Source organism: Vipera ursinii (genome assembly GCF_947247035.1).
Source record: "Vipera ursinii genome assembly, chromosome: 2".
In the NCBI taxonomy this organism is placed as follows: Eukaryota; Metazoa; Chordata; class Lepidosauria; order Squamata; family Viperidae; genus Vipera; species Vipera ursinii.
The window spans coordinates 170,137,462-170,159,477 of NC_139513.1; the positions used below are offsets into that span (position 1 = coordinate 170,137,462).

At 41.5% G+C, this 22,016-nt stretch overlaps 1 protein-coding gene across 1 annotated transcript; it reads left to right on the forward strand.

Moving 5' to 3' along the window:
• Positions 1–844: 844 nt before the first annotated feature.
• PLP2 (proteolipid protein 2) lies at positions 845–21,524 on the forward strand. Its single transcript, XM_083356776.1, has 5 exons — positions 845–1,077; positions 14,878–15,033; positions 16,189–16,284; positions 17,547–17,637; positions 21,164–21,524. The coding sequence occupies exons 1-5, from the start codon at positions 988–990 to the stop codon at positions 21,181–21,183; spliced, it is 453 nt and encodes a 150-aa protein (XP_083212902.1). The 5' UTR covers positions 845–987; the 3' UTR covers positions 21,184–21,524.
• The last annotated feature ends 492 nt before the right edge of the window (positions 21,525–22,016 follow it).

Here is a 22,016-nt window from a genome sequence, read left to right on the forward strand (position 1 = left end):
AGACCAGACATGTCAAACTTGTGACGTCACGTGATGTTGCGCAACGTACTAGGACTGTTTTGCCATTGCTGGCAATGGGGTGGCCGGGGCTTCCGTGTGATGCAACTGGCCCAAGGGCTGGCAGTTTGACACCCCTGTGTTAGACCTTCCATCTGCATGTGCAGTTAACCTGTGCCTGTGGTGGGAAGCAGATCGGAGGTGTGGAGTGGTCTCTTAAGGGAAGTAAACACACCTACAAAATTTGGGACTTCGCAGCTAGAAGCTCTCCACAACTGTACAGGTAGTCCTCGACTTACAACAGTTCATTTAATGACTGTTCAAAGTTATGACACTAAAAAGTGACTTATGACTTTCACGCAATGGGCACGCGATCAAAATTCAGACGCTCGGCAACTGGCTCAGATTTATGACATTTGCTGGGTGTGTGTGTGTGTGTGTCACGTGATCAGCTTCTGCAAAGTTCTGACAAGCAAAGTCAACGGAGAAACCAGATTCACCCTGTTCCCAACTTTAAGTTACTGCAGCGACTCACCTAACAACAAGAAAGGCCCGTAAAAATGGGGCAAAATTCACTTAACAAACGTTTCACTTAAGCCACAGAAATTTTTTTCCCGGGGTCGTAAGTCAAGGACCACCTGTACTCCGAAAGGGAACGGCGATCCTTCCGGCAAACTCCGTGCCCACCTCCTCCTTCCTGCCTCGGTTGCTTTTCCCCACACACTCACAAACACACACCGAGTGCCAGCCCGCCTTCCCGTCTCCGGCTGCCCTTAAAGGAACAGCGGCTGTTCAAAAGCGCCCGAGCCGTGCCCAGCTCGGCAGCCACACCTCGCCCACAAGGCTTCCCCGCCCTCGCCCAGCCCCGCGAACCCGCGCCTGACGGGAGGCTGCTTTCCAGAGCAAGTCGGGCGGTAAAGAAGAGAGCAAGTCCGACGTGTTTTTTTTTTCTTCCCCCCCTCTTGGAAAGAGGGGCATCCCGCCGTTGCCATGGAGCCGTCCAATTCCTCCAAGGGGTGCATGGAACAGTTTTCCGGCTTCGTCCGCTCCCGAAGGGGAATGCTATTCCTCATAGAAATAGTAAGAGGGAAACGGAGAGGGGAGGGGAGGGGGAAGCGAGACGCGAGAGGAGGGGAGGGGGGGGACTAAGAAGGACCGCGGTGAGCGAGCGAGCGGGAAAAGGCGACGGCCGGGCGCTCCGGACTTGGGGAGGACCGAGTGGGGGTTTTCGCTCCCCCTCGGGGAAGAGGGCGCGCTGGCGCTTCTTTTCCTCTCAGCGCATGGAAATAACCGCAATGGCACCGAAGTCTTTACACACCGCTCCGTAGGGCTCCTTTGCAGCCTTCTCTGAGACGCTTTACGCTTTCCAGAGTCGGCACGCTGCTACCCTCCACCCTGCCCCACCCCAAATCTGGGTCCTAAAAAAATCATTCTTATTTATGTATGTGTGTGTGTGTGTGTGTGTGTGTGTGTGTATGTATGTATGTATGTATGTATTCCCCCCCCTTTCCCCACCCCCACCCCCAATTTACCTGAGAAGCTGCAGGGCTTCTTAGGTAAATAACCCGGGAGGAAGTTAAAAGCAAAGCGACGCCAACCCCTCGCGTTGAGAGAGGAAGGAAATCTGCCATTTGCCGTCCCACACAGACGCCCTTTCTCTCTCCCCCCCCCCCCCCCTCGCTATCGATGACCGCGAGGCCCAAACTCGCAGCTCGGGAGGGGCTTTTTAGCCGCGCGGCTCCCTTTCCGCTTCGTCGGCGGGAAAGGCGAGGCGGGAAAAGTTTCTTCCAGGCGTCCCGAGGGAAGAATCTTCATTTAGGACGCCCTCAGCAGAGCGTTTGACGTGTTTTTTTTTTTTTTGCTTCCTTCTCCGAAAACTAAAGAATAAAAAGATTTTCCCTTAAGGTGGTGGTGGTGAGGGGGGAAAAACCCCACGAAGCTTAGAAGCAGCTGCGCCCGGCGTGTGCCTTTTGGTCAGGAGCCGCTCCCGAGGAAGCTTCCCGCCGCGTGGAGCAAGGGAACCGAGGGGGGGGGGCGGTTTGCTTTGCTTCCCACCCGGAACTTCCAAACTCTCGTCAACTTTTGTTTACCGCCAGGGCCGCGGGGCTTAGTTTGGGCCTTTGCAAACTCCGGAGCCGAGCGGGAAACGCCCTAGCTAGTAGCGCAAGCGAAGGGAGACGTTTACCGAGGGAAGGAATTAAAGAAGGCGGGGCTGGAAGCGGCGGAGGAGATCGAGGATATGTTAAACCAGAGGGGTGGGGAAGCGCAACGGCCCGGAGCGGAGCAAAAAATAAAAATAAAAGCCGGGAATGGGCTTGGAGAGCGATTCCTCCCACAGCCTCCCCCTTCCCCTCCCCCCGCGCGCCTGGAGACTTTCCCCGTATTTCGGGTTCTCCCTTCCCTCCTCCCTCCCCCCCTCCCCGCTCGCTGTCGGTCGATCAGGTCCGTCCCCTCCCTCCCTCCCGCCCTCCCCCTTCTCGACCGGTTTCAAATGGAGCACAGGCGTCTCCGGGGATTGCTTTCCACGGGATTTACCAGCAAACCGACGGGGCCGGCCCGGTTCCCTTTCGAGCTGGATTACGTAGGTTTCCCAACTACGCTTGGCAGTTGCAATCCAGCTCATCTCGAAAAGGGTGCGATCGGCGAAAGGAGGGGTGGCGGCGGTGGTGGGCGGGCTTGTGTTGCGCGGCAGGCGTTCGCGCCGCCGCCCTTCCCAGAGTCCTGTGGAGTCTTCGGAACGGGCCATTGCAGGGCTCCCGGTGAGGCGGGAGAGAAGTCTGCGCAGCGGGCAAATATAATAATAATAATAATAATAATAATAATAATAATAATAATAATAATAATAATAATAATAATAATAATAATAATAATAATAATATTGGAAGGGACCTTGGAGGTCATCTAGTCCAACCCCCTGATAAGGCAGGAAACCCTATACCAGGGGTCGGCAACCTCGGCTCTTTTATGACTCGTGGACTTCAACTCCCAGAATTCCTGAGCCAGCATAGCTGGCTCAGGAATTCTGGGAGTTGAAGTCCACGAGTCATAAAAGAGCCGAGGTTGCCGACCCCTGCCCTATACTATCTCAGGCAAATGGCTGTCCAGTCTCTTTTTAAAAACTTCCAGTGTTGGAGCATTCACCGTTTCTGGAGGCAGGTTGTTCCACTGGTTAATTGTTCTAACTGTCAGGAAGTTTCTCCTTCCTTAGTCCTAGGTTGCTTCTCTCCTTGATTAGTTTCCATCCGTTGCTTCTTGTCCTGCCTTCGGGCGCTTTGGAGAATAGTTTAGTTTGAGGACAACGTTGAAGCGACCCTTCGAAGCTCTTGAAAAACTTCGGCCGCCCGATTTTTTTTTTTTTTTCCTGTCGGGTTCTGCTCAGGGCCTTGGGGCGAGGCCGAGGGCGTCCCTGGCCCCTTGCCTAATATTTTGCGCCCTGCGCGCGCCCGGCTGAACGAGCGCGACGTGAGTCACACTCTGTGTTGCCCTGCCTGAACACAGACAGGCGGTGCCCTGTTAAGCTGTATTGGGCGGGAGAGGCAGCCGCTCGTTGGTTTGGCTCTGCTGCCCTGCCGGCCTGCCTGCCTGCCTGCCTCCCAGCCCTTGAAGGAGAAACTAAATTCCTGACTGAAGGCTTCATAGATGGCAACCCGCGATATCTGCCTGTGGTTGTGGGCCGCTCTCCGGAGTTGTTGCCCTGCCACTTGACACGCTGGCGGAGTGGCGCGTGCGTTTTTCCATAAGCCCCAGAACCCAAGACACCTACCCAAAATTTGCCTCCTTCGAAGGGGTCCCCTGTTGAATTTCTGCTTTTTATACAAGTCTTAAAAGGCACTTAACTGGAAGAAGCAAAGTAACTGGAGCTACCGCTGAAATTATTGTGAAGTCTTTCCTTCCAGTCATCTGCTTACCTTTTTGTTACCTGGTTTGGGTTCCAGATGGACTTTGTGTCTGCTCTGAATCTGTTTTGATGGGAATTGATGGTGTTTATTTCTCATTTACCTAAAGCCATTGCATCTGGGTGACACTGAAGTAACCAATTACGTATTGCCTTTGATCCATTGCCTGGTGAATTGCAGCTAAGAATTCCCAAGGGTCTCCTGTTACCATCTGCTGAGGTGGACTCATCTGGAATAATCTGTTTTTCAAAATTCATAATGCAATCATTGTGAACGTCGATGCCTTGTTTATGTATGAGGTACTTGCGTGTATAAGCTCATGAAAACTCCAGCATTTTCCAAATACTGTACAGAGATAAAAATTTAAGACTTATCTGCTTGGTTCACCCAAACCACTGACTCAGTTATATGGTTCGTTCGATATTTGGCACAAATCATGTACATATAGCCATTGTGGTTTGCAGGGGCTAAATGTGTACAACATTACTCTGAGCTGTTGTGGTACATGGCTTAAAATAGTTTGTGAACCTATTTAGGGTGGTGTGAATACCCATCCATTTTTTGCTTGCAGCTACAGGAATGTAGGGTATCAAATTGTGGGTCTACATAATAATAATAATAATAATAATAATAATAATAATAATAATAATAATAATAATAATAATAATAATAAAGTTGGAAGGGACCTTGGAGGTCATCTAGTCCAACCCCCTGATAAGGCAGGAAACCTGGCTGTCCAGTCTCTTCTTAAAAACCTCCAGTGTTGGAGCATTCACCACATCTGGAGGCAGGCTGTTCCACTGATTAATTGTTCTAACTGTCAGGAAGTTTCTCCTTAGTTCTAGGTTGCTTCTCTCCTTGATTAGTTTCCATCCGTTGCTTCTTGTCCTGCCTTCAGGCGCTTTGGAGAATAGCTTGCCTCCCTCTTCTTTGTGGCAGCCCCTGAGATATTGGAACACTGCTATCATGTCACCCCTCACCCTCATTATTATTACTACAATATATGTAGCCATCCACCTATCCCAAGAACTCTGCACAACAAACAAAAGCAGAGAATTACATAAAAAGCAGAGACCATCTGAAATTGAATCAAGGGTTCAATAGAACCAGAAACCACTAAACGCACACACCCATGCTAGAGCCCCCAAACTAACATCCCTCCACCATTGCCTGGGGAAATTTAGGTAATTGTACGAGATGTCATCCTGTATCTTTGGTAGATGATGTGATTTGAAAAGAATGAGAAGGAATGTGGAAAACAAGCAGGTTTTCCTCCAGGGAATGTTAAATTAGTTATTCTTTACCCAAAGGAGGAGGTGGAGGAAAATAGTATTTCATCTCAGCTGACTCAGTGAAAAGAGGGCATTTGCTGTTTGTTTCTTTTACTATACAGAATGAAAGAAAAAAGCGCTAATTTTGCTCTTATTTGGCAAGGGGGGCCAACTTGTAGTTCATAACGTATTATAAATGACATCTGGAACTTCAGTTGTTTTTGTAAAAAAAATGGTGATATGAATGTATGAAATTGTGCAGGTGTTAACATTCATTTGTTTGTCTGCAATCTCTTGAATATTTTTGTATATGGTCTCTTATAGGCCTGGTTCATGTATTGACTATGGTTTGTTGAATAAACCATCGCTTGGTTTACTTAACATGCTAAATCATAACTGCAGTTAACAAATTTCATTGTGTTCATATAGCATACTGTACTAAGTCAAACTCCAGCCACCAAATAATGGCAGTGTCATATGTGAACCAAGTCATATTTTCTTAAGTGATGTTTGACCATAATTGGAAAATTGTATGTACAATTGTTGTACTTGCAATATCTTGCAATCTCAACGCTTACTGAGAGGTGAGGTATAAACTAAGACCAGACTGAAATTTTGAGGGTAACAAAATGTGATTCTGCATGTTTATTAATAAACAACTGACCACCCCCGATCTGCGTTCATTTCGCCGGGACCTGAAAACCTGGCTTTTCGATTTATCAGGCCTGGACTGAAGGGGTTTTAGCTTTTTAAATATTGTTTTAATTGTTGGGCTTAATTAATTTAATTTATTTTAATTTTATATTATCTTTTATGTTGTATTTTATGCTGCCCTGTAAACCGCCCTGAGTCCTTCGGGAATAGGGCGGTGTAGAAATCTAATTAATTAAATAAATAAATAAATAAAATTTCAATATCTAAATATTATTTGCATCCATGTTCAGAGTATGAATCATGCAATAAAAAAAAGAACCAACAACTGAATTGACAGGTTGGGGTGGAGACAAAATTGTGCACTCGGGGAGACAAAATTGTGCAGAAAAAAAAAGATGGCAAATCAAAAAAAGGGTTGGTTGGAGCATTCCAAACTGTAACATTTTATTGCCAATCCTACTTGGTAAATTATCTGAAACATTATATAGATGAGAGAGGATTCTAAAGCCTTCAGGATGTTGCTGAATTCTAATTTCCAGTTGTTTCAATAGCAGGATCAATGGTGTGATGTGCTGAGAATTGGTTCCTCAACATTTGGTGGACTGGTGTTTCTCTAACCCACCACCACCACCACCAGATATTCCATGGGCAAGGGTGATTATGTATTCATACTTGTGTGCTCCATCCCCGTCCTTGCCTAAAAAGCATTTCTGGATGGGAGGAATCCTTCCTTTGCCTCTCATGTCAGAGGAACAGACAAGTTGCCTCTTTCCATGATGGACTTGGCATTTGCTCTGCCACACTGACTGGCTGTCAGTCTCACAACCTTCATTACATTCATTAATAATTAGCTGAAGGAATGATTTCTAGATGAGAGCAAAAAGTATCAAGCAGGAATCTGGGTCTTAATCCAATTAATTTTATTTTGACCAAAACCATCAATTTTTCACTGTTGAGAAATTGAGCTTCCTGAGAACTACTGAAAAGTGTGCATTTCTCTTTATTCTAAGGATTCCGAGCACCTACTATGTATATACTTCCGCTTTCCTCCATTGCTTAAGGCAGAATCTACTGGCTGGGTTCCTAGTTTATGCCTTTGTTTACTTTTAGTTTAGCTTAATGTAGCAGACCAGGCACTCTGGTTTATAAACTAGAGGCTTTATGGCTTAAAAGGTAATGTTTCTTTTCAGTCAGATTTGGCTCTTGGCGACACAATTGACACATTTATGCAGTTTTCTTGGCAACATTATGTATAAATCAACCATTGCTAAAGCAAACTAAGGCCTAGCATGATGATTTATGAATGAAGTTGTAGCTAGAGTGCTTGTCTTATCCTTAACAACAAGTTTATGAAGTGGGTTAGGCTGAGAGATCCAGATTACTAAACTTTTTAGCTTGATGCAGATATAAACCTGTTTTCTGCAACTCTGCCCAGTTTATAGTAGTTCTCTGTTTGAGAGTTAATGATGAAATGCACACATGTCACTAGACCAATAAACTGAATTTTATTCTTAAAAAATTGGGTGTTTCTATAAGCCTGCAGGGCTGGGTGTTTTTGTGGTTTGGGAATGACAGATGTTCTCTTCTGGAGCTGGGAATAGCAAGTTTTGACAAGACCTAGAAATGAAAAAGAGGAACGTTTTTCCCCCCCTTACATGTACCACACCCTATCATTCCATGAGCTCTTGTACTGCGCAGTTCAAGGTGTACAAATCAAGATAATCAAGTTTTTAAAGTCATTTTCTTCATGCTGGATGAGCATAGCAGCAGCTTGCAGTTCTTAAATGATTCTGTAAGATAGTTCTTATTCCCAAATACACAAATTCATATGCAAATGCATTTAATTGCAATTCAAATCTGAAATAAAAATAGTTTTCTAAATCATACACACACACACACACACACACACTGTATGTTAAATGTTTGTTAAGTATTTAGATTACCTTGCTAGGCCCCAAACATGGGACAAATCTTATTTCCTGTTTCAGCCTAACCGAAGGCCATCAACAGGCAGTAGTCACAGCAGTGACAGCTCATATATATATATATGTTTTCTGAGGTTTTCACGGGTGTTTGTATGTGGATCTTTGGTTATTCGGGTTTTTTCCCGCGTAGAAAAAACCTACGCGGGAAAAACCCGAATCTATCTATCTATCTATCTATCTATCTATCTATCTATCTATCTATCTATCTATCTATCTATCTATCTATCTATCTATATTGAAATAAGAGAAGGTTAGAAAAACTCCAAACAAGACCACTTTGATAAAGAGGCTAGAATGATGAAGCAAGGTCCTACTGTCTTTAGCAATGCTGTATATAAACCACAGAAATTCATTTAAGTTTGGGAGAGAGGTTTGCAAAGAGCGGAAAAAAATAAAATCAAAATTTCCCAAATCTGTCACCTATCAAACTTACTTTTTACCCATTTTCTAAAGTAGGATAAAATATACATTCTAATAATAGCAATAGCCTTGGAGGGGGGGTTAAAATTCAAATGCCAACAATGCTCAATTTTTAGTCAGAAGTTGCATTTTCACATATATTTTTGCTCAGGTTTTTTTGGAGGGGTGGTATGTGTGTTGAGTGAACCCAATTATGTTTTTTTTTCTGAAAAATGCTTAGTAAAATGTGATAGGAACAGAAGAAGCTTCTAGTTTGCCAAACCAGTTAGCGCTATATATTTAAAAATCCAGACAGATTTTAAATTTCTATGGCTAAACCTTTTAAATACTTTTCTTTTAAAGCCTCCAATTTGCTGGCTGTAAATTCTTTATAGTTTATACAGATTTAAAGATCTTTTTTCTAGCAATTAGTGAATGTTCCTAGTCACGTAGAGATTCATATTTTGCATCAGTTTGCAAAACATGTAACTATGTTACCTACAGCTGTTTCTTCTGCTCATTTGCTCAGTTTTCAGGGCTCTGGGCTGCTGATTAGGTGGGCAGCTATAATGGATGGAAGTACACAAAATGATGGTGCATATGATACTATCTTTTCCCAGTGAGATATTTGTGTCTTTGAATGATTCATTCATTCATTCATAAAATTTATTGGCCACCGATCTTACCATAGAGTAACTCTTGGTGTTCGCTGTCATAAAAATCTATATACATTAAAATATAAATACGTTAAAACCAACCATTATAATCTCTTTCCATTAAAATCTTAAAACGAGGTGGTACCGTAAATCATTGCAGTTGCACAGGAAGAGAGGAAATGACTCTTGTCGTCATTTTCTGATTTCTCTTTGCCTTTTTGGAATCCAGAAATGAATCACTGGCTGCCTCCCTCTTACCACACCTTGCAGCATTCAGTTGACTGGAAATAACTGGGAAACACCAGTCTCCTGATTCCAGAGAAAGCAGGGGTGCGTCTTGATTGCATTCCTGTAGATCAAAGGGGGGAAGAGTTTTAAAAAAATTGATAGCAGGCAACGAAGCAACTCTGTCAGGAAATTAACCCAAAATAGATGTTCAGTTTGTTAGCCTTTCAATCATAGTTCTTCAAATATGCCTTTTTATTTATAGTGTGCATCTGAATATTGGTTTAGGTTTGGCAGTGGGTAAAGTAATGTGTCTTGCTTTTTGCTTTCCTTGAGGTAGCCTGGATTCTTGTTTTTTAAAAAAACCAATTTGACTTCAAATTTTAACAGTGAGAGACAGAATAACAACCAAAAAAATCCAGAAAACACATTTCAAAAAAGTTACAAATTGATTTGCATTTTAATGAGTGAAATACGTATTTGATCCCCTATCAATCAGCAAGATTTATAGCTCCCAGGTATTTTTCCCCCACTGTAATTGCATTGGGTGGCTTATTTGTCTTTATAAGATATAGAATAGAGATATCAATCTAACAGCTAATATTTTTAGCAATTATGCTACCCCAAGCTGTCTACTGCATCTCATCTGATTCTGCCATTTTCTTCATTTTGTAGGCTTTTGAGTTACTTTTGCAAACTGTATCCCTCCCCTTTCATACCTACTTCCACAAGTTGTCTGAAATGAGTTCCTGTTCCTTTAAAATTTTACTCTTGCCCTGGCATACTTGACAGCACATTCCTGGTTTGTTTAGCAGTTTCCCCAGTGATGGCAGGACCCCCACATGCTTCTGCCTAGTCTTTGGCCAGCATGCTGGGAAACGGATTGAGCTTTTGTCTTTAAGGCTCCCACTTGGCAGATTTAGCCACCAAGCATAATTCTTGATTGCTGCAGCTGGTACAGCCCTGTAGTTAATTCCTGATTTGCTTTGGAGCATTTTGGGAAGAATCGTGTAGTACATACACAGACGGAAACATGATTTAATTCAGTCTAAGGCATGTTCGTGTTTCTGCCTGATAACTAGGTACCAATAAAACTAAAGAGGACTGACAATTTGCTTTTCTAAAAAAATTAAATGCAGATTCATATCAAATGGTAGTAAGACTTAATAGTATCTCTCTGGGACTCTGTGTGTGTGTGTGTGCAGGTACGTGTTTGCACATGCGGCCTTGAGTCTTGGTTCCTGGTGACTACCTGGACAAGTCCCTGCAGTCTTCTTGGCAAGATTTTAGGAGTGCTCTGCCCTTGCCAGGGCTGAGAGAAAGGGACTGACCCAAGGTCACCCAGTTGGCTTCATGCTTAAGGTGGAACACACAGTCTCCTAGTTTTTAGCTAGTTGCTTTAACCACTATGCAAAATTGCCCAACCCTGGAAACTCTAGGCATCCCTGAAAGTAGGAATAGGTAACTTTAGCCCACCAGATATCATTTAACTTCCAACTCTGAGCCATGGAACTGCTGGGAATTGATCAGGCAGTATCAGGTGGATCAATGCTAGCCATTTTTGCATAACTCATTATATTAATGAATGCAAAAATTATTTCTCCAGAGGTGTAACCTGGCTTTGAGGATCCTCCCAAATGTTGCTGCTAAATTCGGTACTACCCACCCTGCAGTTTGTCTAGAGAGGGCCAATGGCTTTTTTTGTCACAGAATGCCCAGAATGGAGTTCCAGCACCTTTTTTGGATGGAACCTGTAGGGTAGGCAAGCTGTATGACATGTGAGAGTTTCAGCACCTTTTTCTTTTACAAAAAATCTCTCTCTCTCTCTCTCTCTCTCTCTCTCTCTCTCTCTCTCTCTCTCTCTCTCTCTCTCTCTGTGTGTGTGTGTGTGTGTGTGTGTAAATCTTTTAGAATTACAATCTTTAGCACTTAGTAAACAACATGTTGCCTGGGTTCACATATTTGACATTGCCTTCTTCAATATAAATCTATTCATTACTGCACAATCCAGTATTTTTCCCCTGATCCTTCTTTCTTCCCCATATTTTTTCCATTTTCCCCTCATTACACAATTACAATTCTTAATATTATTTATGTATACAAAGTTAGATATAAACATCTTCATCATATTTTACTAATATTATACAAATAATATCAGCTCATAAATCACTGTCCTGTTTTCCCCCCCTGTTTTTGTAAAAGCTTGGCATGAGGAAGACAGTTTAGGTAGGGTGTTTTTGGGAGGGAGTTGCGCCGATTTATGTTCCGTAAGCAACTCCCACCTTCCTTCTTCCTCAATTTCTCCCCTCCTCTTTTGCCTCCCAAACTGTAACCGTTCCCCTGACAGTTCTATATTCCATTCCCCAAAATCTTCTTTCTTGTCAGCAGGTGCCTCTTGCAAACCTAAGGGATAAAGGGTCTTTTGCATTTCCATTCCATCTCTTCCATCTCTAAGTCCAATTCCTCTGCTTCATCTTCCAATCTCTGGTTTATTTGTTCATACTTTGTAGTCGTTGTCTGGGAACTTTCTAGTTGTATTAATTTGGAGATTTTCTCATTTATGTTATCTAAATTATTTTTAGTCTCATTGTTATTTCTTTTTATGTCCTCTTTGCATGCAAGAATTGATTGGTGAATTAGTTGTAGTGTAGAGTATATTTCCTTCTGAATGGTGTTTGTTTATTCTTGAGGCATTATTCCTGGAGATCCTCTAATATCACCAGTCTCAATAAGAGTAAAACAAAGTTTCCTCTAGCTTAAACAACTCAAAAGTCTCTCCCAGCCAGGCATAGTCCAAAGTCAGATTTTCCTTCTCTCCCATTAGTTCTTGAGATTAAAAGTCCAAGCTCCATAAGTGTTTATAGTCCAAGCAGGTCAAGGTGATAAGTATGCCAAAATATTTTCCTTTATTGCCAGCTGTTCTCCCAAGCTAGGAATCACCAAGCAGCCCGAAAGCAAGTTATAGTGCTGTACACAAATCCACCAGTAGATGTCCTTCAAAGTTCATTTTCCACTCTTAAGACAAAGGATTGATTTTTTGTATTTCACCTCAATGTTTTTCCCCAAAGAAAAAAATCTTAAGAATTATCTCAGTTCTCAAATTTATCAGAACTGTAACTTTATATTACTTCTACTTCAATATTGTATATTTGTGTCCCCCATAAAATTAAAGCACCACTTCCGTTTACCTTCAGAGGTTTTTAGCTTCTTGGGAGCCTTTCCCAGGAAATTCAGTTATAAAATAGTAAAGAAGAGATCAATATTCTCACCCAGTTCCAAACATGCAGTTTACGATGTGCTAATTGGTGCTTTTGTTCTTCAGTTGTCAGCAGCTAATGGCTGACCACAGAAATGTAGCCGGTCTTTCCACTGCCAGTTTGGAAGGCTTTCCTTGGATTAAACTGGAGAGACCTCCACCTCTCCATGATCAACAAAGCATCCCTCCTTGTCATCGCCTCTTCGGGGTGACTTTAGGTCCTTTTCAGGGGCCCCAGCAGGGCAAAATTAGGCACAGAAGAGAGAGCCCTACCTTCCTGCGTCTGTTCTGCTGCGACACAAAACTGGAGGTCCAATTAACAAGCCTTCTTAGTGTTATGATATAAATCACCACATTCATTCCTAGCCTTTGGAAAGGCACCCAAAATCTTTTTCAGTGGGCATTCAGTTGCTAATTCAGTAATGACCTGGTGGCTTCTTAATATTTTGTTTTGAAATTTTAACTAAAGGTTGAAGCTATGGTTTGGGGCAGGGGTAGGCAACCTCGGCTCTTTTATAACTCATGGACTGACTCAGGAATTCTGGGAGTTGAAGTCCACGAGTCATAAAAGAGCCGAGGTTGCCTACCCCTGGTTTGGGGAATATTAACATCTGGTTTTCAGCTATGTAAGTATGTAGTACAATAGTTTGTATGCATCTATTCATCAAACTTTAGGCAAGTTACAATATTATGAGCATTACAACGCTATTATATCGTAAAGCCATACTAAGTTATCATTATTTATTTATTTATCAAATTTCTTTATCACCCAACCCACTATGTATCATTTGCTGTCCTTTATTATATATCTTCCTTTTCAAAAGTTCTTTTAAAAATGACTCTGTTTTCACTATTATTCTAAAAAATAAGAGGGCAAGAATTAATCCAGCCTCAGAGTATAAACTATTCTATAGTGTAGGGGATGCCACTGAAAAGTACATCCTCTGGGCAATTGTAAGCCGCCCTGAGTCTTCGGAGAAGGGCGGGATATAAATGGGATTTAAAAAAAATAGATAAAATCATAGTTCTGTGTAACCAAAGAACTAAGTTACTGTGTGTGGGGGAAGTAACCATATTACTTATTAACCATATTACATATTAACAGTGTAATTTGAGTCAAACCAAATAGACAAATTCCTTGCTCACCTCTCTATCCTAACTTCATTTATTTCTTGGAGAGCAGCCTCTTGCCATAATACTCCAAGGCCAATTTGATCTTTGCACACTTCCTTCTGTATTTGCATGGGCAAAGAAGTGCATTAAGTTGCAGTACTTTACTAGGTGTATCAAAAATGAAGGTATGCATTAGCTATAAGAGGGAAAAACAGTCTATATCGACTGTATTTTACTGAGGTAGTAAACTTTATTTTATACTACACAATACAGTTAGTTTAATTTTGGGAAATGTTTTTGGTCACTCTTCCCCTACCCAAATATATAAATTGTGTATGCATGTATATGTACACATACACACCCACACACATACACAGACAGAGTACTGTGCAAAAAAAATTCCTAGGCGACCATTAGATTTGTTATTTTGGCAAAGCTTTAAGGGCCACCTGTAATTATTTTCTAGTACTGAATACCACATCTTGAATATCTAGTTTCCTTGTTGAGTTCTCTTAGAGAGTGGCCTTCCCAATGCAAAAGTATGATTTTATGTTTGTCAGAATGCCAGTGATTTTTGGCATTTGGACTGGAATGATATGATTGAAAGTTAGTCTTATTAGTAAGCTTCCAATGAATTACACTCATACAACATGTATAATGGTCAAGCATGTCTTACACAAACCTGGTATAATAGACCTTTTTGCACCCCAGTCATTTTGGCATGAACTAGTAGGATATATACAGGTCTTGGCAAGGACAGTTCTTAGGGTTCCATTTAGGTTACGGGAGCCAGGTGTGTCTCCTGTTGTTCAAGTGTAGGGGGAGATCACACTAAATACTTGCCACTTTAGCCTATGGAAGCTGTTTTTTCTACTTTTTCCATTTTTGAATACTACACACAAATTTCCTGTATTTTCTGGTTGTATTCTAATAAGGAGACAGACATAATTATATATGGTCATTATACCATTGCTGCAAGAAAACTAATGGTGGCCTAAGACTTTTGCACAACAACTCTCTCTGTATGTATGTATGTAGGGCTCTCTCTCTCTCTCTGTGTATTATCTTGAGGCTAAGCTTCATTGAAGTTAATTTCTTTTCCTAACATTTCCCTGTTAAAGGTGGAGATTTTTGTGTGTGTCTGATTGTAGCTAAGTAAAATGTTCAAATCAAGTTCAATTCATCAGAGCATTTTTTCATTTATACATGTAGTTATTTTGCCAACAATATCTAAATTGTTGGTCATTGCAACCTTCTAGGGTGTTTTTCAACATTCTAGCCCTGAAATCTTCTGGTGGTCTCCCATCCATGGTCAGCCCCCGCTTAGCTTTTTAAAGATCAGCCAGGTTTTGTTTGCCGCACTATTTTCTTTCGATGTCTCTCCTCCCCCATTCTGCTCTTTGATAAGTATTTCTACTCTCCTAGATTGCCTGTATCATCATCATTATCTGCTATGGGGCATCCAGGTCATATGGCTACACAGGTGTGGCAGTCTTCATCTTGATTTACTGCATCGTCCTGTTTATTATCTTCATGTTAGGATTACACCTCCAATTGACTTTCATCCACTGGGGATGGACGGTAGGTGTTGGTAGTGTGGTAAGCCCTGTGGTGGGGTAAGAGATTCATATGTCTCTCTCAGTATTAATTAACAATAAGTCTAGCATCCATCCCTTGATCCATACAGGCTCTGTGCAACATTATTAAAATAATAACACTCAACTATGATGGTCCCCCAAACAAAACTATGGATCAATCTCTTTAAAAAGCAAGGAAGAATGGTGCCATCTGTCCTCCCTAGAACAAGGTGATCCATAACATAGGTCTACCATGTATAAGGTCCATATCCCATGAACCATGAGGGTAAGGGACTGTCTATAGGTCCTCTCTGGATATCTCAACTGCATGGGCAGATTACATTTTGCAAGGCATTATATGACATAACTGACTGCTGAGAATGTGAATTCCAGTAAGAATTTCCACCTGCGAAGTATGTCACATCCTGGCATTTGTGTAAAGTGATCATAGGGAAGCATTTTGCATCAATTTGCTTGCTATTGTCTTCTTTTTGCATAATAATTCTGTCTATAGCAGAGGTGTCCAATCTTGGCAGCTTTACAACCTGTGGACTTCAACTCCCAGAATTCCCCAGCCAGGCATGTTGCTGGGGGATTCTGAGAGTTGAAGTTCACAAGTTTTAAAGTTGCCAAATGTGGACACTCCTGGTGTACATGAAGATGAAAATCTCAAGGCAGTTATATTGAAGCTTTTTAGTACAGCATTGTACAGACAATTTATTATATAAGATTACAATCTTAACATTCACCTCTCTGAACAAAGGAGGTTTAAAAAGGCATCACCCTAAAAACCTTTTAAGTAGCTGAATATATTATATATATAATATAATATAATATATATACATTTTATAAGCTGCCAACCACTATTAATGTCCAAATAATATTTGGATATCAATAGCAATCATCAGTCCAATATAAATCTCAAAAATAAGAAGTGCATTAATTTTTATCTGAGTAAAGAAAGATCTTATGTTAAGAGGAATCCATGTTTCAGATGTGGTGTAAGTCTATATATAGAATTATCATCCAAACATGGTTTCCAAGGGGGATTTAATTCTGAGTAGCATATATAGTGGTTGGTTTTGTGTTCTAACTAGATCTGTTTATAAAGCCTAACTCAGACTCCACCAAGATTATTCTTTTTCTTGCTTCTCCAAAGACTTTCATCCGTGCTCTTATTGGAGCAGTGGCCTTTATCATCACCGCCATCATTGTCTTGGTTAGAGGGCCAGATGGAGCAGCCGTGGCTGGTGCGGTAAGTATTATATCTGCTGGTGGGGCAAATTTTGGAGGGATTGGAGAAGGGAAGCTGGAATGGTGACTTGACAGGAATTTTTAAAATTCAATAACATGCATCAAACAAGGCGAGCCTTGCTTATTCAGGGATCGCATTAGCTAGAGAATGCTATATATAGTAAGGCTGGGAAAACTGTACTTGTCACAAAACTACATTTCCCAGAGTCAACTGATATTGCCCATACTGGCTGTGACTGCTGGGAATTGCAGTTCAACATTTTATGGGGCTCACAGCTTTTTCACTGCTTCTTTCAAAAAAAAATAGGGCAATTAAAAAAGAACAGAATTTGGCAAGACACAGGAATGGGTTCCCTTCTTGCATTAAGACCAAACAATGAACACAATTTTTTATACCAGTGTTACCGGTGAAACAGGCTATTAAAGCTTCTTTTTTATTATATTTTTATTATTATATCATATCACGATACAGTACATTGTTCAAATCCTATCGTGGTATAAAGGCCGTCGTTTGGCAAAATTCAAAGAGCAGTTATTTTAAGGTGAAGAAAAAAAGACATTGAAATAAAACCAGATTACAAATAGTCCACAACTTACAACCACAAGCAAGCTCAAAATTTCCATTGCTAAGTAAGTCAATGGTTAAGTGAGTTGTGCCCCATTTTATGACCTTTTGCCACAGCTGTTAAGCAAATCACTGCAGTTGTTTAGTGAATTGTGCAGTTGTTAAGTCCATCTGGCTTTCCCCATTGACTTTGCTTGTCGGAAGTCAGCTGGGAAGGTTGCAAGTGGTGATCACATGACCTCTCATATGCAGCTGTCATAAATGCACGCTAGTTGGCAAGTGCCCAAATTTTGAACATGTGACCATGGAAATGTGGCAATGGTCTCAAGGGTAAAAAATGGTCAGAAATTATTTAAGTGCCACTGTAACTTTTAACTGTCACTTAACAAGTGGTTGTAGGTTGAGAATTACCTGTACATTACAAAATGCAGCTGCTACAACAATACCTTCTATCTGGCAGGTTGTTTCTGGCTCAAGATTTCGTCATGCATTGCCCGCTTGCCAATTTTATAGGTCTAAATAACTTCCATTTGTTACATAAAATTCTCAAATGTTTTCTCATTGTTATAATTAACTCCTAATATATTTAATCGGTAACACTAGGAGTTGTGCATCTAGAAAAACTTTCAGCCTATTATTGGGGTGGGGTGGGGGGAAGTCCTGAGTCTCCAAATTAAAATTTCATTGCTTTTCAATAGGTGGTTTCAATTCTGACTGGAATCCTCTTTGGCTACGATGCATACACCATCTTGCCTTCTATCAAGAAAACTCATACGGCAGCTCCCTCCGGTAGGTCTTCTGGGGTTGAAGGCACTTGGGAAGGTGGTGAACATTTCTAGGTGGCTTCAAGAAGTCTTTTTTTTTCCTTGCATGAATCAGATCCTCAAAACCTTGCTTTTGGAAACGGCATTGGTCTTTTGATTTCCACTATAGATTTCTGTATCCAGAACTAGGCATACCACTTGTTAAACCCAGCAAGGAAAATGGGACACACACACACACCCCCACACACACAAGAATTCTTTTCTCTGGAATTGCCGTCCTTTCCTTAAACTTGGCTGCAGAATGTCTGTATGATTTATGACGACTCCGTTGCATTCCAGTGCCCTTTGGGTAATGGGCTGTGTGGGTGAAGGGGGTGTTCTACTTGAAGCCCAGTGGCTTTAAGAATATAAAATGATAGTGTCCAGGTAGTCCTTCACTTACATTCATTTAATGATCGCCCAAGCTTACAGCAGCACTAAAAAAAAAGTGACTTATGACTGTTCCTTGCATTTTCGACTGTGGCAGCATCCCCATGATCACTTGATCAAAACTTGGGTGCTTGGCAGTAGGCTTGTAATTGTGATGGTTGCAGCATCCTGGGCTCACATGACTGACATTCGCAACCTTCCCAACAAACAGTCAATGGGGAAAGTTGGATTCACTTAATGACCACATCATTTACTTAACAAGAGTTTCACTTAACAACCATGGCAAAAAAAGGTCACAAAATCAGACACAACTCACTTAACAACTGCCTTGCTTAGCAACGGAAATTCTCATCCGAGTTGAGGTTACAAATAATCTCCACAGATGCAGACATCCAGTTATTCTTCTGCTAAAGAATTATACAACGGGAGCAATGGAATTCAGCATGCACTCAGTATATAACCTTGGGATGGCTATCATGTCTATTTGATCATTATTTATGCCACTCCTCTCACTTCCAATGTTAAATCCCTTTAATAATAACTTCATTATTACAGTTAAAAACAGATAATGTAATGAAGAAAAAGTAGATCAAACAATAAATCATAACCAAATAACTATTGATGTTCATCCTCACTCCAACAGGTAGTGCCACCTCCTTAGAAGCCAACATCTCATATAATCCCTATTGGCTCTCTGAAAGAGCCAACTCTTCACTGCCAGGACACTAATAGGGATGGGGCAGTCCTTTTTTCTGGAAGTAGGCTCTTCCTAGATGGATGGAGCTACCACCTAGGCTCCACCCTTGGGATCCCAGATCATAACACTTCCTCAGATCGGGATCCATTCAAGCCCTGCCTCCTGGACCTTACTCTACACTCCATGCAATTGGTGGTCTTGAACATAGGTTGAATATAAGAATAAGTCCTAAGTTGTGAACGTAAATAATCAGCATCTTGAATTATACTTGGAATCCGACTGGTATGTTCCCATAGAAGTAGCAGCGGGACCCGAATGAACAATGTAGTGTCTTTAATTCCCAGGCTGCTGCATACTGGACCAATTGCAGTTCCAAATGGTCTTCAAAAGCAGCTTTGTGTAGAGCAAACAGTAATAATCCAAGTGGGAATTAATGGGTTTGACTGTCAGCAAAATGCCTGCTCCCCAAAAAGCCTGCAGTTGATATGCAAAATGTACAAAGGCTCTCCAAGACATGACTTCCATCCACTCTTTGATCAGGAACCAGGAGTCCAAGGGGACACACAGGCTGCAAACTGGTTCTGCATGAGGCAGCACAGCCTTATTCAGAGCTACAAACGTACTGCTGCTGAAATCTCCCTGCTTATGAATCAACAGCCATTCTATTTTGTTAGGGTTAAGTCTAAGTCTGTTTCTCCCCTCGTGGAAGCAGAAGAGAACCCCAAATATATCTCCTGTTTAGGATGTACACATGTGGCTATCCTTAACATATCAGCGATGGTTCCACTCATGAAGTGGGTGGTCTCCACCAGCAACTTCATATAGTAGTTAAATACTAGGGGAGAGAGGATTAAGCACTGCAGCACACTACAAAACAAAGCCCACAAGTTCTACCTCTCCCTCTTTACCACCAAATGCAGTCACTCATTCAGGAAGAAAGAAAACTGGATGTGGGCAATCCAGAAAGATATCAGAAGTGAGGGTATTAAAGGCAGCTGAGAGATCCAGCAGGGCCAAGGAAGTTACTTTCCCACTATGCCAGTCCTGCCACAGATCACGAACCTATGCGAATGACGGTGTTCTCCGGCCAAAAGCCCAACTGAGAAGAATCCAGAGAATCCCATTTCATTTTAAATGACCAGCATTATATTTTTATTTTTAATAGCTATTCTAATGCTAGTGCACTTTTAATGCAAGGTATTGTTAATATATATTCATTAAAATAACTATTCCCTGACAGTCAAATGCAATTCCATTTATAGCTGAACAGCAGATGAACGTTAATGGTGTAATCATTTTTTTTTAAAAAAAATATTTATAATCCTTGATTTTGTGTGTGTGTGTATTTTTATGTTTTATTTTCTGTATTTTAAGTCACCTAGACCAGGGGTATCAAACTGCCGGCCCACGGGCTGGACACATCATGCGGAAGCCGCGCCCACCCCATTGCCAGCTATGGCAAAACAGTCCCGATATGTTGCGCGACATCACGTGATGTCGCGAGTTTGACATGTCTGACCTAGACTCTAGGACTAAGCTTATAAATGTAGGAAAGAAATATAGTATGCATACATAATGTGATTTTTAGTGTCAGCCTGCCTGACCGCATTTCTATTTTTGTCTCCCTTGATTTTTTTAATGAGGTGATATAATTGTATTGCCATTTTCTTTTTAATTTGTAGAACTACAAAACGAAAGCAAAACATGCGGATACAAATAAAACAGAACATTTAAAAACTCAGACAAAACAAACCAGCAGCAATGAAGACCAAAACCTAACTCAAAATGAAATCAAATAATCGGGTAGAATACTAAGTACATCAATGGAAAAATTACTACTGCTTAGTTTTTAAATAACAAACAGAGCCCAAACTGTGTAGAATGCCATTGTCCAGTCTTCCATTCAAAGAGAGAGCCCACAAGCCAGCCTTTGGAATCTTATGTTCGTGTGTCTTTCCAGGAACATAAAATAATCTTCATGGCCCCATATCTGGACCTTACACTGGCACATATTATTTATATTGATATGATCCGTTCAGTCGTGTCCAACTGTTGGCGATTCTGAGGGCTAGGTCTCCCCACCTCTTCCGATCTTGCACTATTTCTGAGTTTTTTTTCTATGTTCTGGCTGGTGTGAACTTCGATGGCATCCAGCCATCTTTGGCGGTCTGGTTATTTATATTGTATTTATTTGTAAAAATGTATATCCAGTACTTTCACTGTTTTCCTGACAATTGCAAAGCAGGGAGCAATGTTACAGCTTCTTACTTATTCATAGGGCTCGGATGGTGACGAATAGCAATCAATAGCTTCTAGCTAGAATTAGGATTGTTGGGCAGCAGTTCTCATCTTTCCAAGCAAGAACAAGCAAGTTACAATAATAACTTTGCTTCATATCGGTCTGTCCTTTTTCTGCTTCTTACAGAGCCTACAGAAGGGATTTGAAGACACCATCCCTCTTGCACCTCAAGACAAAACGCCACCCTGGACCCATCTCCTATTGCCTTCTATGGGATCTGTCCCCAAGAGACCACCTCCCTGTATCAATTTGGCAACACCACAGCCTGTTTTCCATGAGTGCCCAGTAGGACTGATTGTCGTCTGACTTGGCAGCTCCTTTCATTTTTGTCTCCACTTTATGAAACTGTTTCAGCAATGGAAAAGAAGGGCAATTCTGGAATCCTTCAGGGAAATTGCAAGAGCCCAATAAAGATGGATTTCATAGGTTTGTGACTATGGGATTGCATCAGATTGGGAGTAATTCCATTTACTCTCTGGTTGAGATTTTTTTAAAAAAAATAAGCCTTTATATTTTTAGTCCTATTAGTAGAAAATGACAGCAAAGGGACCCCACTGGACCGTCTCATTGGGGCGTCTGTTTGCCCTGCAGACTCCAGGTGCTTGCATCCAGATTTTCTAGATAAGAAGCCACTATGAAAAGACGTTTGAAATTTCACTAAGCCATCTTAAAATACCCATTTATGATAAATTATTTTTTTAAAAAAATAAAGAAAGCACTTAAAAGGCATCCTACATTGGTAACTTTTTCTACACCATTTATTTCCTCCCCTAATCTTACCTCTCTCAGGGTAACCTCAGTCTTTAAGACAAGTACTAGGTTACACAGTAGGGTTGTGTGTGTTCAGTCGTTGCGAGCAAATATAAATGGTGAGTTTGGGTGGTCATCGGATATGGAAACCTTCCAGATTAAGGGAAACTTTTCTGAATTAGATTTCCAGGGCTTTAGTGCAGGGATGTCAAACACGCCACGTCACATG